This window comes from Salmo salar, unplaced genomic scaffold (assembly GCF_905237065.1).
Source record: "Salmo salar unplaced genomic scaffold, Ssal_v3.1, whole genome shotgun sequence".
Lineage (NCBI taxonomy): Eukaryota > Metazoa > Chordata > Actinopteri > Salmoniformes > Salmonidae > Salmo > Salmo salar.
In genome coordinates, this window is record NW_025550412.1 from 554462 (window position 1) to 572680 (window position 18219).

An 18219-nucleotide genomic window follows, 5' to 3' on the forward strand; every position below is an offset into this window, starting at 1 on the left:
GAGCAGTGTGTGTGTTTGTGTCTGCTCAGAGCAGTGTAGGGCAGTGTGTGTGTGTGTGTGTGTCTGCTCAGAGCAGTGTAGGGCAGTGTGTGTGTGTGTGTGTGTCTGCTCAGAGCAGTGTAGGGCAGTGTGTGTGTGTGTGTGTGTGTGTCTGCTCAGAGCAGTGTAGGGCAGTGTGTGTGTCTGCTCAGAGCAGTGTGTGTGTGTGTGTCTGCTCAGAGCAGTGTAGGGCAGTGTGTGTGTGTGTGTGTCTGCTCAGAGCAGTGTAGGGCAGTGTGTGTGTGTGTGTGTGTGTCTGCTCAGAGCAGTGTAGGGCAGTGTGTGTGTGTGTGTCTGCTCAGAGCAGTGTAGGGCAGTGTGTGTGTGTGTATTCATGAGGTGTGTGCTCACGGTGTCCGTGTAGGTTTAAGGCTCTGTCTTCTCAGGCCCTTCCTTCTAGTGAGAAGTCCTTGTAGAGACTTCAGGACACTCTCTCTCCTGGCCGCAAGACGCCGCCGGCGCTGCACACACACACACACACACACACACACACACACACACACACACACACACACACACACACACACACACACACACACACACACACACAAACGTAAGTACACACACGGACGGGCACACGTCCACACAGGAATAGAAACAGGATGTGATTTCACTAACACGATATTACATCACCATCAATCTTCACCACTAGTATTGGACAGTAGGCCTGGTCTGCATTTCAAACAACACCCTATATAGTTAAAAGTAGGGATATATAGGGAACTAGTGTTGCACTGATCTTTCAGACACATTTTTAACTATATAGGGTGTCGTTTGAAATGCAGACCAGGCCTACTGTCCAATACTAGTGGTGAAGATTGATGGTGATGTAATATCCTGTTAGTGAAATCACATCCTGTTTCTATTCCTATACCCAAACGTCTGTACTTCGACACTAGAACATGAAAAACGGTTCGGTACTAGATTTTGTGTTACTTTTGGTACTTCTGCCAAATGTGTCTCAAAGATCAAGCCTCTCTATTAGCGTAGCCGACCTCTTATAGCCTGCACCCGGTTAGCTTCGCTAACCCACTGCTAGCCTGGGAGTCTGGGCTGCACCCTGTCTGCTCCACTAACCCACTGTTAGCCTGGGAGTCTGGGCTGCACCACTAATTCACTGCTAGCCTGGGAGTCTGGGCTGCACCCGGTCTGCTCCACTAACCCACTGTTAGCCTGGGAGTCTGGGCTGCACCCTGTCTGCTCCACTATCTCACTGCTAGCCTGGGAGTCTGGGCTGCTCCACTAACTCACTGCTAGCCTGGGAGTCTGGGCTGCACCCGGTCTGCTCCACTAACTCACTGTTAGCCTGGGAGTCTGGGCTGCACCACTAACTCACTGGGAGTCTGGGCTGCACCATGTTAGCTCCACTAACTCACTGCTAGCCTGGGAGTCTGGGATGCATCATGTTAGCTCCACTAACTCACTGCTAGCCTGGGAGTCTGGGCTGCATCATGTCTGCTCCACTAACTCACTGCTAGCCTGTAATGGGAGTCTGGGCTGCATCATGTTAGCTCCACTAACTCACTGCTAGCCTGGGAGTCTGGGCTGCATCATGTTAGCTACACTAACTCACTGCTAGCCTGGGAGTCTGGGCTGCATCATGTTAGCTCCAGTAACTCACTGCTAGCCTGGGAGTCTGGGCTGCATCATGTTAACTCCACTAACTCACTGCTAGCCTGGGAGTCTGGGCTGCATCATGTTAGCACCCCTAACTCACTGCTAGCCTGGGCTGCATCATGTTAGCTCCACTAACTCACTGCTAGCCTGGGAGTCTGGGCTGCACCATGTTAGCTCCACTAACTCACTGCTAGCCTGGGAGTCTGGGCTGCACCATGTTAGCTCCACTAACTCACTGCTAGCCTGTACTGGGAGTCTGGGCTGCATCATGTTAGCTCCACTAACTCACTGCTAGCCTGGGAGTCTGGGCTGCATCATGTTAACTCCACTAACTAACTGCTAGCCTGGGAGTCTGGGCTGCACCCTGTCTGCTCCACTATCTCACTGCTAGCCTGGGAGTCTGGGCTGCTCCACTAACTCACTGCTAGCCTGGGAGTCTGGGCTGCTCCACTAACTCACTGCTAGCCTGGGAGTCTGGGCTGCACCCTGTCTGCTCCACTATCTCACTGCTAGCCTGGGAGTCTGGGCTGCTCCACTAACTCACTGTTAGCCTGGGAGTCTGGGCTGCACCACTAACTCACTGGGAGTCTGGGCTGCACCATGTTAGCTCCACTAACTCACTGCTAGCCTGGGAGTCTGGGCTGCATCATGTTAGCACCCCTAACTCACTGCTAGCCTGGGCTGCATCATGTTAGCTCCACTAACTCACTGCTAGCCTGGGAGTCTGGGCTGCACCATGTTAGCTCCACTAACTCACTGCTAGCCTGGGAGTCTGGGCTGCACCCTGTCTGCTCCACTATCTCACTGCTAGCCTGGGAGTCTGGGCTGCTCCACTAACTCACTGCTAGCCTGGGAGTCTGGGCTGCATCATGTTAGCTCCACTATCTCACTGCTAGCCTGGGAGTCTGGGCTGCTCCACTAACTCACTGTTAGCCTGGGAGTCTGGGCTGCACCACTAACTCACTGGGAGTCTGGGCTGCACCATGTTAGCTCCACTAACTCACTGCTAGCCTGGGAGTCTGGGCTGCATCATGTTAGCTACACTAACCCACTGCTAGCCTGGGAGTCTGGGCTGCACCCTGTCTGCTCCACTAACCCACTGTTAGCCTGGGAGTCTGGGCTGCTCCACTAACTCACTGCTAGCCTGGGAGTCTGGGCTGCACCCGGTCTGCTCCACTAACCCACTGTTAGCCTGGGAGTCTGGGCTGCACCCTGTCTGCTCCACTATCTCACTGCTAGCCTGGGAGTCTGGGCTGCTCCACTAACTCACTGCTAGCCTGGGAGTCTGGGCTGCACCCGGTCTGCTCCACTAACTCACTGTTAGCCTGGGAGTCTGGGCTGCACCACTAACTCACTGGGAGTCTGGGCTGCACCATGTTAGCTCCACTAACTCACTGCTAGCCTGGGAGTCTGGGCTGCATCATGTTAGCTCCACTAACTCACTGCTAGCCTGTAATGGGAGTCTGGGCTGCATCATGTTAGCTCCACTAACTCACTGCTAGCCTGGGAGTCTGGGCTGCATCATGTTAGCTCCACTAACTCACTGCTAGCCTGGGAGTCTGGGCTGCACCCTGTCTGCTCCACTAACTCACTGCTAGCCTGGGAGTCTGGGCTGCATCATGTTAGCTCCACTAACTCACTGCTAGCCTGGGAGTCTGGGCTGCATCCTGTTAACTCCACTAACTCACTGCTAGCCTGGGAGCCTGGGCTGCATCATGTTAGCTCCACTAACTCACTGCTAGCCTGGGAGTCTGGGCTGCACCATGTTAGCTCCACTAACTCACTGCTAGCCTGGGAGTCTGGGCTGCATCATGTTAGCTCCACTAACTCACTGCTAGCCTGTACTGGGGAGTCTGGGCTGCATCATGTTAGCTCCACTAACTCACTGCTAGCCTGGGGGTCTGGGCTGCATCATGTTAGCTACACTAACTCACTGCTAGCCTGGGGAGTCTGGGCTGCATCATGTTAGCTCCACTAACTCACTGCTAGCCTGTACTGGGAGTCTGGGCTGCATCATGTTAGCTCCACTAACTCACTGCTAGCCTGGGGGTCTGGGCTGCATCATGTTAGCTACACTAACTCACTGCTAGCCTGGGAGTCTGGGCTGCATCATGTTAGCTCCAGTAACTCACTGCTAGCCTGGGAGTCTGGGCTGCATCATGTTAGCTCCACTAACTCACTGCTAGCCTGGGAGTCTGGGCTGCATCATGTTAGCACCCCTAACTCACTGCTAGCCTGGGCTGCATCATGTTAGCTCCACTAACTCACTGCTAGCCTGGGAGTCTGGGCTGCACCATGTTAGCTCCACTAACTCACTGCTAGCCTGGGAGTCTGGGCTGCATCATGTTAGCTCCACTAACTCACTGCTAGCCTGTACTGGGAGTCTGGGCTGCATCATGTTAGCTCCACTAACTCACTGCTAGCCTGGGGGTCTGGGCTGCATCATGTTAGCTACACTAACTCACTGCTAGCCTGGGAGTCTGGGCTGCATCATGTTAGCTCCAGTAACTCACTGCTAGCCTGGGAGTCTGGGCTGCATCATGTTAGCACCCCTAACTCACTGCTAGCCTGGGCTGCATCATGTTAGCTCCACTAACTCACTGCTAGCCTGGGAGTCTGGGCTGCACCATGTTAGCTCCACTAACTCACTGCTAGCCTGGGAGTCTGGGCTGCACCATGTTAGTTCCACTAACTCACTGCTAGCCTGTACTGGGAGTCTGGGCTGCATCATGTTAGCTCCACTAACTCACTGCTAGCCTGGGAGTCTGGGCTGCATCATGTTAGCTCCACTAACTCACTGCTAGCCTGGGAGTCTGGGCTGCACCCTGTCTGCTCCACTATCTCACTGCTAGCCTGGGAGTCTGGGCTGCTCCACTAACTCACTGCTAGCCTGGGAGTCTGGGCTGCACCCTGTCTGCTCCACTATCTCACTGCTAGCCTGGGAGTCTGGGCTGCTCCACTAACTCACTGCTAGCCTGGGAGTCTGGGCTGCACCCTGTCTGCTCCACTATCTCACTGCTAGCCTGGGAGTCTGGGCTGCTCCACTAACTCACTGTTAGCCTGGGAGTCTGGGCTGCACCACTAACTCACTGGGAGTCTGGGCTGCACCATGTTAGCTCCACTAACTCACTGCTAGCCTGGGAGTCTGGGCTGCATCATGTTAGCACCCCTAACTCACTGCTAGCCTGGGCTGCATCATGTTAGCTCCACTAACTCACTGCTAGCCTGGGAGTCTGGGCTGCACCCTGTCTGCTCCACTATCTCACTGCTAGCCTGGGAGTCTGGGCTGCTCCACTAACTCACTGCTAGCCTGGGAGTCTGGGCTGCACCCTGTCTGCTCCACTATCTCACTGCTAGCCTGGGAGTCTGGGCTGCTCCACTAACTCACTGTTAGCCTGGGAGTCTGGGCTGCACCACTAACTCACTGGGAGTCTGGGCTGCACCATGTTAGCTCCACTAACTCACTGCTAGCCTGGGAGTCTGGGCTGCATCATGTTAGCACCCCTAACTCACTGCTAGCCTGGGCTGCATCATGTTAGCTCCACTAACTCACTGCTAGCCTGGGAGTCTGGGCTGCACCATGTTAGCTCCACTAACTCACTGCTAGCCTGGGAGTCTGGGCTGCACCCTGTCTGCTCCACTATCTCACTGCTAGCCTGGGAGTCTGGGCTGCTCCACTAACTCACTGCTAGCCTGGGAGTCTGGGCTGCATCATGTTAGCTCCACTATCTCACTGCTAGCCTGGGAGTCTGGGCTGCTCCACTAACTCACTGTTAGCCTGGGAGTCTGGGCTGCACCACTAACTCACTGGGAGTCTGGGCTGCACCATGTTAGCTCCACTAACTCACTGCTAGCCTGGGAGTCTGGGCTGCATCATGTTAGCTACACTAACCCACTGCTAGCCTGGGAGTCTGGGCTGCACCCTGTCTGCTCCACTAACCCACTGTTAGCCTGGGAGTCTGGGCTGCTCCACTAACTCACTGCTAGCCTGGGAGTCTGGGCTGCACCCGGTCTGCTCCACTAACCCACTGTTAGCCTGGGAGTCTGGGCTGCACCCTGTCTGCTCCACTATCTCACTGCTAGCCTGGGAGTCTGGGCTGCTCCACTAACTCACTGCTAGCCTGGGAGTCTGGGCTGCACCCGGTCTGCTCCACTAACTCACTGTTAGCCTGGGAGTCTGGGCTGCACCACTAACTCACTGGGAGTCTGGGCTGCACCATGTTAGCTCCACTAACTCACTGCTAGCCTGGGAGTCTGGGCTGCATCATGTTAGCTCCACTAACTCACTGCTAGCCTGTAATGGGAGTCTGGGCTGCATCATGTTAGCTCCACTAACTCACTGCTAGCCTGGGAGTCTGGGCTGCATCATGTTAGCTCCACTAACTCACTGCTAGCCTGGGAGTCTGGGCTGCACCCTGTCTGCTCCACTAACTCACTGCTAGCCTGGGAGTCTGGGCTGCATCATGTTAGCTCCACTAACTCACTGCTAGCCTGGGAGTCTGGGCTGCATCCTGTTAACTCCACTAACTCACTGCTAGCCTGGGAGCCTGGGCTGCATCATGTTAGCTCCACTAACTCACTGCTAGCCTGGGAGTCTGGGCTGCACCATGTTAGCTCCACTAACTCACTGCTAGCCTGGGAGTCTGGGCTGCATCATGTTAGCTCCACTAACTCACTGCTAGCCTGTACTGGGAGTCTGGGCTGCATCATGTTAGCTCCACTAACTCACTGCTAGCCTGGGGGTCTGGGCTGCATCATGTTAGCTACACTAACTCACTGCTAGCCTGGGAGTCTGGGCTGCATCATGTTAGCTCCACTAACTCACTGCTAGCCTGTACTGGGAGTCTGGGCTGCATCATGTTAGCTCCACTAACTCACTGCTAGCCTGGGGGTCTGGGCTGCATCATGTTAGCTACACTAACTAACTGCTAGCCTGGGAGTCTGGGCTGCATCATGTTAGCTCCAGTAACTCACTGCTAGCCTGGGAGTCTGGGCTGCATCATGTTAGCTCCACTAACTCACTGCTAGCCTGGGAGTCTGGGCTGCATCATGTTAGCTCCACTAACTCACTGCTAGCCTGTACTGGGGAGTCTGGGCTGCATCATGTTAGCTCCACTAACTCACTGCTAGCCTGGGGGTCTGGGCTGCATCATGTTAGCTACACTAACTCACTGCTAGCCTGGGAGTCTGGGCTGCATCATGTTAGCTCCACTAACTCACTGCTAGCCTGTACTGGGAGTCTGGGCTGCATCATGTTAGCTCCACTAACTCACTGCTAGCCTGGGGGTCTGGGCTGCATCATGTTAGCTACACTAACTCACTGCTAGCCTGGGAGTCTGGGCTGCATCATGTTAGCTCCAGTAACTCACTGCTAGCCTGGGAGTCTGGGCTGCATCATGTTAGCTCCACTAACTCACTGCTAGCCTGGGAGTCTGGGCTGCATCATGTTAGCACCCCTAACTCACTGCTAGCCTGGGCTGCATCATGTTAGCTCCACTAACTCACTGCTAGCCTGGGAGTCTGGGCTGCACCATGTTAGCTCCACTAACTCACTGCTAGCCTGGGAGTCTGGGCTGCATCATGTTAGCTCCACTAACTCACTGCTAGCCTGTACTGGGAGTCTGGGCTGCATCATGTTAGCTCCACTAACTCACTGCTAGCCTGGGGGTCTGGGCTGCATCATGTTAGCTACACTAACTCACTGCTAGCCTGGGAGTCTGGGCTGCATCATGTTAGCTCCAGTAACTCACTGCTAGCCTGGGAGTCTGGGCTGCATCATGTTAGCACCCCTAACTCACTGCTAGCCTGGGCTGCATCATGTTAGCTCCACTAACTCACTGCTAGCCTGGGAGTCTGGGCTGCACCATGTTAGCTCCACTAACTCACTGCTAGCCTGGGAGTCTGGGCTGCACCATGTTAGTTCCACTAACTCACTGCTAGCCTGTACTGGGAGTCTGGGCTGCATCATGTTAGCTCCACTAACTCACTGCTAGCCTGGGAGTCTGGGCTGCATCATGTTAGCTCCACTAACTCACTGCTAGCCTGGGAGTCTGGGCTGCACCCTGTCTGCTCCACTATCTCACTGCTAGCCTGGGAGTCTGGGCTGCTCCACTAACTCACTGCTAGCCTGGGAGTCTGGGCTGCACCCTGTCTGCTCCACTATCTCACTGCTAGCCTGGGAGTCTGGGCTGCTCCACTAACTCACTGCTAGCCTGGGAGTCTGGGCTGCACCCTGTCTGCTCCACTATCTCACTGCTAGCCTGGGAGTCTGGGCTGCTCCACTAACTCACTGTTAGCCTGGGAGTCTGGGCTGCACCACTAACTCACTGGGAGTCTGGGCTGCACCATGTTAGCTCCACTAACTCACTGCTAGCCTGGGAGTCTGGGCTGCATCATGTTAGCACCCCTAACTCACTGCTAGCGGGAGCTGGGCTGCATCATGTTAGCTCCACTAACTCACTGCTAGCCTGGGAGTCTGGGCTGCACCCTGTCTGCTCCACTATCTCACTGCTAGCCTGGGAGTCTGGGCTGCTCCACTAACTCACTGCTAGCCTGGGAGTCTGGGCTGCACCCTGTCTGCTCCACTATCTCACTGCTAGCCTGGGAGTCTGGGCTGCTCCACTAACTCACTGTTAGCCTGGGAGTCTGGGCTGCACCACTAACTCACTGGGAGTCTGGGCTGCACCATGTTAGCTCCACTAACTCACTGCTAGCCTGGGAGTCTGGGCTGCATCATGTTAGCACCCCTAACTCACTGCTAGCCTGGGCTGCATCATGTTAGCTCCACTAACTCACTGCTAGCCTGGGAGTCTGGGCTGCACCATGTTAGCTCCACTAACTCACTGCTAGCCTGGGAGTCTGGGCTGCACCCTGTCTGCTCCACTATCTCACTGCTAGCCTGGGAGTCTGGGCTGCTCCACTAACTCACTGCTAGCCTGGGAGTCTGGGCTGCATCATGTTAGCTCCACTATCTCACTGCTAGCCTGGGAGTCTGGGCTGCTCCACTAACTCACTGTTAGCCTGGGAGTCTGGGCTGCACCACTAACTCACTGGGAGTCTGGGCTGCACCATGTTAGCTCCACTAACTCACTGCTAGCCTGGGAGTCTGGGCTGCATCATGTTAGCTACACTAACCCACTGCTAGCCTGGGAGTCTGGGCTGCACCCTGTCTGCTCCACTAACCCACTGTTAGCCTGGGAGTCTGGGCTGCTCCACTAACTCACTGCTAGCCTGGGAGTCTGGGCTGCACCCGGTCTGCTCCACTAACCCACTGTTAGCCTGGGAGTCTGGGCTGCACCCTGTCTGCTCCACTATCTCACTGCTAGCCTGGGAGTCTGGGCTGCTCCACTAACTCACTGCTAGCCTGGGAGTCTGGGCTGCACCCGGTCTGCTCCACTAACTCACTGTTAGCCTGGGAGTCTGGGCTGCACCACTAACTCACTGGGAGTCTGGGCTGCACCATGTTAGCTCCACTAACTCACTGCTAGCCTGGGAGTCTGGGCTGCATCATGTTAGCTCCACTAACTCACTGCTAGCCTGTAATGGGAGTCTGGGCTGCATCATGTTAGCTCCACTAACTCACTGCTAGCCTGGGAGTCTGGGCTGCATCATGTTAGCTCCACTAACTCACTGCTAGCCTGGGAGTCTGGGCTGCACCCTGTCTGCTCCACTAACTCACTGCTAGCCTGGGAGTCTGGGCTGCATCATGTTAGCTCCACTAACTCACTGCTAGCCTGGGAGTCTGGGCTGCATCCTGTTAACTCCACTAACTCACTGCTAGCCTGGGAGCCTGGGCTGCATCATGTTAGCTCCACTAACTCACTGCTAGCCTGGGAGTCTGGGCTGCACCATGTTAGCTCCACTAACTCACTGCTAGCCTGGGAGTCTGGGCTGCATCATGTTAGCTCCACTAACTCACTGCTAGCCTGTACTGGGGAGTCTGGGCTGCATCATGTTAGCTCCACTAACTCACTGCTAGCCTGGGGGTCTGGGCTGCATCATGTTAGCTACACTAACTCACTGCTAGCCTGGGGAGTCTGGGCTGCATCATGTTAGCTCCACTAACTCACTGCTAGCCTGTACTGGGAGTCTGGGCTGCATCATGTTAGCTCCACTAACTCACTGCTAGCCTGGGGTCTGGGCTGCATCATGTTAGCTACACTAACTCACTGCTAGCCTGGGAGTCTGGGCTGCATCATGTTAGCTCCAGTAACTCACTGCTAGCCTGGGAGTCTGGGCTGCATCATGTTAGCTCCACTAACTCACTGCTAGCCTGGGAGTCTGGGCTGCATCATGTTAGCACCCCTAACTCACTGCTAGCCTGGGCTGCATCATGTTAGCTCCACTAACTCACTGCTAGCCTGGGAGTCTGGGCTGCACCATGTTAGCTCCACTAACTCACTGCTAGCCTGGGAGTCTGGGCTGCATCATGTTAGCTCCACTAACTCACTGCTAGCCTGTACTGGGAGTCTGGGCTGCATCATGTTAGCTCCACTAACTCACTGCTAGCCTGGGGGTCTGGGCTGCATCATGTTAGCTACACTAACTCACTGCTAGCCTGGGAGTCTGGGCTGCATCATGTTAGCTCCAGTAACTCACTGCTAGCCTGGGAGTCTGGGCTGCATCATGTTAGCACCCCTAACTCACTGCTAGCCTGGGCTGCATCATGTTAGCTCCACTAACTCACTGCTAGCCTGGGAGTCTGGGCTGCACCATGTTAGCTCCACTAACTCACTGCTAGCCTGGGAGTCTGGGCTGCACCATGTTAGTTCCACTAACTCACTGCTAGCCTGTACTGGGAGTCTGGGCTGCATCATGTTAGCTCCACTAACTCACTGCTAGCCTGGGAGTCTGGGCTGCATCATGTTAGCTCCACTAACTCACTGCTAGCCTGGGAGTCTGGGCTGCACCCTGTCTGCTCCACTATCTCACTGCTAGCCTGGGAGTCTGGGCTGCTCCACTAACTCACTGCTAGCCTGGGAGTCTGGGCTGCACCCTGTCTGCTCCACTATCTCACTGCTAGCCTGGGAGTCTGGGCTGCTCCACTAACTCACTGCTAGCCTGGGAGTCTGGGCTGCACCCTGTCTGCTCCACTATCTCACTGCTAGCCTGGGAGTCTGGGCTGCTCCACTAACTCACTGTTAGCCTGGGAGTCTGGGCTGCACCACTAACTCACTGGGAGTCTGGGCTGCACCATGTTAGCTCCACTAACTCACTGCTAGCCTGGGAGTCTGGGCTGCATCATGTTAGCACCCCTAACTCACTGCATCATGTTAGCTCCACTAACTCACTGCTAGCCTGGGAGTCTGGGCTGCTCCACTAACTCACTGCTAGCCTGGGAGTCTGGGCTGCACCCTGTCTGCTCCACTATCTCACTGCTAGCCTGGGAGTCTGGGCTGCTCCACTAACTCACTGTTAGCCTGGGAGTCTGGGCTGCACCACTAACTCACTGGGAGTCTGGGCTGCACCATGTTAGCTCCACTAACTCACTGCTAGCCTGGGAGTCTGGGCTGCATCATGTTAGCACCCCTAACTCACTGCTAGCCTGGGCTGCATCATGTTAGCTCCACTAACTCACTGCTAGCCTGGGAGTCTGGGCTGCACCATGTTAGCTCCACTAACTCACTGCTAGCCTGGGAGTCTGGGCTGCACCATGTTAGCTCCACTAACTCACTGCTAGCCTGTACTGGGAGTCTGGGCTGCATCATGTTAGCTCCACTAACTCACTGCTAGCCTGGGAGTCTGGGCTGCATCATGTTAGCTCCACTAACTCACTGCTAGCCTGGGAGTCTGGGCTGCATCATGTTAGCTCCACTAACTCACTGCTAGCCTGGGAGTCTGGGCTGCATCATGTTAGCTCCACTAACTCACTGCTAGCCTGGGAGTCTGGGCTGCTCCACTAACTCACTGCTAGCCTGGGAGTCTGGGCTGCATCATGTTAGCTCCACTAACTCACTGCTGGCCTGGGAGTCTGGGCTGCATCATGTTAGCTCCACTAACTCACTGCTAGCCTGGGAGTCTGGGCTGCTCCACTAACTCACTGCTAGCCTGGGAGTCTGGGCTGCTCCACTAACTCACTGCTAGCCTGGGAGTCTGGGCTGCATCATGTTAGCTCCACTAACTCACTGCTAGCCTGGGAGTCTGGGCTGCATTATGTTAGCTCCACTAACTCACTGCTAGCCTGGGAGTCTGGGCTGCATTATGTTAGCTCCACTAACTCACTGCTAGCCTGGGAGTCTGGGCTGCATTATGTTAGCTCCACTAACTCACTGCTAGCCTGTACTGGGAGTCTGGGCTGCATCATGTTAGCTCCACTAACTCACTGCTAGCCTGGGAGTCTGGGCTGCTCCACTAACTCACTGCTAGCCTGGGAGTCTGGGTTGCATTATGTTAGCTCCACTAACTCACTGCTAGCCTGGGAGTCTGGGCTGCATTATGTTAGCTCCCCATTCATGCTGCACAGAAGTTAACACACATGGATAATGTGACAAGGCATGTAGAAATGTTAAAACTGTCAATTACTGTTTGCACCCCACAATGCCCATACAGGCTAGAACACTTTACACCGCTGTCCTAGCTTCAGGAAGAAGCTGGTTCCACGCATTGTGGGGTGGTGCCAGGACAGAGAAGAGCGTGGACTGGGCCCGAGCAGAGCAGGAGCTGCCCTCCCATTGGGGTGGGAGAACCAAATGGACCAGAGATGGCAGAATGGAAGGGTCTGTTTGGGGTGTAATGTTTGATCACAGCTTTAAGGTAGAGAGGGTCAGTTCTTCTTGCTGTTCACTAGGTCAACACCACTGTCTTGTAGTGGATACGAGCTTAAATTGAAAAATCACCTTTTGACAACATTCATTTTGATTGAAAAAAAAAAAAAAAAAAAATCTTAGCTTATTTGGCCAGAAAGTAACTTGAGACCTGGACAGTCAGGATATAAAGATGTTTAAAGTTCAACATTTACCCCGCCATCCCATGAGACAATGTCTTCATCACTGGAATTTTTATTTTAATTTATTTAAACGGTTGAGTTTGACATCATTTAAAAGCATACAGTGTTGTCAAACTATTTCATTATTTCTTGATTTAATTATAAAAACAAATTTATGTCATTTTAAAACCTTTAAAAAAAAAAAAATTTAAAACGTCAGTTATCAACAAAAAAAAATGGCATAAACTCAAGTTGGTGTTTCACGTTGACGTTCACGTCACGTTGCCGTCTAGACCCTACTTCACATCGGAGGTGGTGGAGACACAGCGTGCTCTTGAAGACAAGGTGGGTGTCATTTCAAATGATAGAAATAGGATTCATAGAATGAACCTATCCCTTCAGTCCACTGCAATTTACCCGGTACAACCATTGAAATGTAAACATTGTGACGGCCCTGAATTTGTCTGAACCGTGTCTGTGCTTCTCCTTCCAAATGGGGCGCTGCCCCTTTAATTCCCTATTAAATAGCCAGCATCAGCTGCTCAAGAGATGGGGCGCTCTAGAGGAAGCTTGTTACTACCCCGTTGTTTTGTTTTTAATAAAAGTTTAAGAGTCCGTGAATTAATCAGATCTGACAGTAGAACTCCAGTGGAGAATGGAGACCTCCCGCATTGGGCTCGGGGGGAGACGCGCCCCGTATTGGGCTCGGGGGGAGACCCGCCCCGTATTGGGCTCGGGGGGAGACCCGCCCCGTATTGGGCTCGGGGGGGAGACCCGCCCCGTATTGGGCTCGGGGGGGAGACCCGCCCCGTATGTTAGAGTACGTTGGAATAATATATTGTGAATCATTACTATGTGAAAAGACAAAAAAAAAGCGTTTATGGTTTTCAGAGGTTGTGAATGAGACTGGTTTTACACTTCGCTTTATGGAGGGACAATTGCGTGACTGAGATCAGTTGGGTTCACTCAACCATTTACCAGGCCGGATAATTTTACGTCTGGAGGTACAGGAAATTACACGTGAAAAGTCTAATTTTCCATTTTGACTTTAACACGAGTCCTTTTTATTGGTGTAGACTTGACGGACCAGAAGGAACTCATTCCCTCACAAACAAAAAGGAGAAATCCTACAATCTCTCTGGTAGGTCGACCTTCATGTCACCCCTAACAAAACAATAACCCGGTCGGCCGGCCGACGTAACAAACAACAAACAACTTCAAGTCAAAACCGTTACACGTCGCCATTTTTACTTCTAATGACGACCACCGGTCTTCCCCACCATCAAAATGTCCATTTCAAAAATGTTCATGTCTATTCTATTATTATCTATATTTTCAAATAGGTTTCCTCCTGAGGATTTGACCATATAGTTTAAAAATTAACATTCATACACATCATACTCATAGATGCGTGGACCTCCAACCATCTTTGCGGCATCATTTGAAAGTTGACATTTCTAATCTTAATCCTATTTTTGTGCATTTTAAAATCAGCCAAAACACCCACCCTGTATTCATGAGCATGTTTCTCAGGTGGGGGGGTTATTGGTAAAAAAAAAAAAAAAAATCCAGAAATTATGAAAACAGCTCCGACAACTTTGTAAGCTTTTAAAAAAAAATGATATCAAACTCAACCGTTAATATTTAGTCAGTGATGAAGACATTGATGTCTGGTGGCAAAAAAATGGTCGACCTTCCAACACACCTTTTATCTCCTGAAAAAGGTTTTCAGGTGTAAAAAAAAAAAAAAAAGTCCCTTTCTGACCACACAACGGGCAAAATATTGGATTGGAAACTTTTTGTTGAAATCAACAACAAAAAAAGGGAAGAAGTCAAGAAGTGATTGAGGTAAATCCGTTTGAATTTAATACACACACACACACCTATTTAATATGCATTCACCTGTAGTGTGAATAGACCTAGGCTACATGTTGATATACCCACTTTATCAATACAGATTTACCATTCAAATAAAATGACCATTATGTTATGTAAATCAATTGGTAAAAAAAAAAAATCTATAAAAAAAAAATCTATAAAAAATAAAATTTGGGGGTCAAATTGATTGTAAACTGAACAAAAATATAAAAAGCAGCATGCAACAATTTCTAAGATTTTACTGAGTTACAGGTCATATAAGGAAATCAGTCAATTGATTTAAATTCATTAGATCCTTATCTATGGATTTCACATGACTGGGAATACAGATATGAATCTGTTGGTCAAAGATGCCTAAAATAAAAAGGTAGGGGTGTGGATCAGGAAACCAGTCAGTATCTGGTGAGACCATTTGACTCATGCAGCGCTACACATCTCCTTCACATAGAGTTGATCAGGCTGTTGATTGTGGCCTGTGGAATGTTGTCCCACCTCCTCTTCAATGGCTGTGGGAAGTTGCTGGATATTGGTGGGAACTGGAACAAGCTGTCGTACACGTCAATCCAGAGCATCCCAAACATGCTCAATGGGTGACATGTCTGGTGAGGATGCAGGCCATGGAAGAACTGGGACATTTTCAGCTTCCAGGAATTGTGTACAGATCCTTGCGACATGGGGCCGTGCATTATAATGCTGAAGCATGAGGTGATGGAGGCGGATGAATGGCACGACAACGGGCCTCAGGATCTCGTCACGGTATCTCTGTGCATTCAAATTACCATGGATAAAATGCAACTGTGTTCATTGTCTCGTAGCTTATGCCTGCCCCGTACCATAACCCCACCGCCACCACGGGGCACTCTGTTCACCATGTTGACATCAGCAAACTGCTCGCCCACACAACGCCATACACGCTGTCTGCGGTTGTGAGGCCGGTTGGACGTACTGCCAAATTCTCTAAAACGATATTGGAGGCGGCTTATGGTAGAGAAATTAACATTAAATGATCTGGCAACAGCTCTAGTGGACATTCCTGCTGTCAGCATGCCAATTGCATCCTCCCTCAAAACTTGAGACATCTGTGGCATTGTGTTGTGTGACAAAACTTCACATTTTAGTGGCCTTTTATTGTCCCCCAGCACAAGGTGCACCTGTGTAATGATCATGCTGTTTAAATCAGCTTCTTGATATGCCACACCTGTCAGGTGGATGGATTATCTTGGCAAAAGGAGAAATGTTCACTAACAGGAATGTAACCAAACATGAAAGAAATAAGCTTTTTGTGCGTCCAGAATTTTTCGGGGGATTTATTATTTCAGCTCATGAAACATTGGGACCAACACTTTTTACATGTTGCATTTATATTTTTGTTCAGTGTATAATTTATTCGTTAATGCATACATGTTGATGTAAAAAAATAAAAAAAAATAAAAAATCTGTCATGTTATTGAATTCAAGATGGCCAACGATTGAACAGATCAGTAGCTGAATTTACCTGTCCAATGGATCCAGTGCCATTCTGGGACTTTGGCTAATATGCCATCTTTTGTTGCCGTGGCATCGTTTAGGTATCGTTTTCCTATCAAATATCGTGACTGTATCGAGTATTGGAATACTAAACCTGATACTGGGGTCAAAATTCTAGTATGGTGACAACGCTATAGGGAATAGGGGGCCATTTGGGACCTGTCAGAGAGCACTCACCTCTTCATCCTGACCAGGACTGTTCTCTGTGACAGCATTGGTCACCCCCTCCTCCTCTTCGTTCCCCTTCACTGCTACCCCACCCTGCTCCTCTTCGTTCCCCTTCACTGTTACCCCAACCCCCTCCTCGTCTTCGTTCCCCTTCACTGCTACCCCACCCCCTCCTCGTTCCCCTTCACTGCTACCCCACCCTCCTCCTCCTCGCTCCCCTTCACTGCTACCCCACCCTCCTCCTCCTCGCTCCCCTTCACTGCTACCCCACCCTCCTCCTCCTCGTTCCCCTTCACTGCTACCCCACCACCCTCCTCGCTCCCCTTCTTAACCTCTTCCTTGTGGATTACTTCTTTGTCTGTTTCTAAACTTTCCACCTCCCTCATCTTTCTGACTTCAATCTTTCCCTCTTCAACGCCAACTTCCTTTATCTTCTCTCCCTCATCATCCTTTTTCCTTTTCCTCCCTCGACTCTCCACCCATTTCTTTCCCTCTTCTGTTGTCTTCTCTCCCTCATCATCCTTTTTCCTCCCTCGACTCTCCACCCGTTTCTTTCCCTCTTCTGTTGTCTTCTCTCCCCCATCATCCTTTTTCCTCCCTCGACTCTCCACCCGTTTCTTTCCCTCTTCTGTGGTCTTCTCTCTCTTGCTTTTTGTAGTGGAGGAGCTTTTCTCCTCCGTCAATCTTGTCTTCTTGCTGGCTGTGGAGACCAGAACAGGGCGGCCATTTTAGAATCCCTGTCCCATGACACCACATTGATATGATTGATACAAAATGGCTGACAGCTAGTGGTGATGTTCTTTACCTGGTGGGATTACAGTTGAACTGGTCGGGGCTGTCTTCTGCCCTTGGACAGGCTCGTCCTGGGTAGAACGCGTTTCAATCTAATGGCACGTATAGCAGAAGTTATTGGTCTTTAAATTGATTTATAAAAACCCGTTTATACATCAGCAATTAAAAATCCTTCATACTTCAAAGATTTGACGGATAAAACGTTAAGTTTAGAAAAACATTGGTGCTTTCCCTCCATACCTTTTTCCTTTTCTCAGCTCTCGTGTCAGTTTTCTGTTGGCCGTCGGCAGATGTTTTTTGGTTTCTCGGGGCCGTCACTGCCACTGTCTTGATAACCTTCGCTGGTGTTTTAGGGGCCTTTATTGGGGCCTGTTTATGGGAGGTGGACATCTGTAAGTTGAAGTAAAAAAAAAAATATATATATATATATATATATATAAAAAAATGACAAATGATTTTCTACCATTATATAGCTACTGTCTGTATCACAGCTGGACAGTTGACTCACTTTGACCGGTGCAGATGTCTTGGACTGGTCTGGCTTTTTATCTTCTTGCTCCTTTTTGGCTGGGGTACCACCCACCTGTTTCAGACAAGACAAATAGAGACTGAGCTGAGAGCAAGAGAGATTCCAATTCACTACATGGAGGGAGGTGTGTCAGAGAGCGAAAGAGAGTGAGAGAGAGAGAGAGCGTGTGTGAAAGAGAGAGTGAGTGTCCTACTCACCTTCTGTTTGCTGCATACTCTAGGAGTGTTCTCTATCTCCCACATTCCCTCTGTGAAGCCTCTAATGCGCACTCCTTTCCCATATCTGCCCTTGTTCCCTACGTAGGTCACTATATTTTCAGTGGGTATGGATGCTCTGGGGACGACAGAAGAAGAAGACTGGGTCCACAAACAAGAACAGAATGACAGAAACCATCAAATTCCCATTTTGGCCATTTATCAGACACTTATCTAGGGCGACTTACAGCCACTACAAACTAATCATACATTTACAATTGGAGACTACTAGCATGTAATAATAATAATAAATAACAATGATAATAAATGATAATAAATATTATTTGTCTGTGCCCAATAATGTTTGTACCATGTTGTTGTCATGCTGTGTTGTCATGTGTTGCTGCCGTGCTGTTGTTGTCTTAGGTCTGTCTTTAAGTAGTGTTGTGGTGTGTCTCTTGTCCTGATGTGTGTTTTGTCCTATATTTATATTTTATTTATTGAAACTGACTTGCCTAGTTAAATAAAGGTTAAATAAAACATGAATAAAA

The 18219-nt window shown here is 51.0% G+C and overlaps 1 protein-coding gene across 1 annotated transcript in view; it reads right to left on the reverse strand.

Moving 5' to 3' along the window:
* The window catches only part of LOC106578218 (hepatoma-derived growth factor-related protein 2), a 38031-nt gene that overhangs the window by 7703 nt on the left and 12109 nt on the right, over positions 1–18219 (reverse strand). The window contains exons 4-10 of the mRNA XM_045713745.1: positions 17672–17807; positions 17454–17528; positions 17186–17314; positions 16959–17037; positions 16389–16853; positions 16163–16323; positions 391–500 (exon numbers count right to left, since the gene is read on the reverse strand). Coding sequence (XP_045569701.1) covers positions 391–500; positions 16163–16323; positions 16389–16853; positions 16959–17037; positions 17186–17314; positions 17454–17528; positions 17672–17807 — 1155 coding nt within the window. The remainder of the gene's footprint in view (positions 1–390; positions 501–16162; positions 16324–16388; positions 16854–16958; positions 17038–17185; positions 17315–17453; positions 17529–17671; positions 17808–18219) is intronic.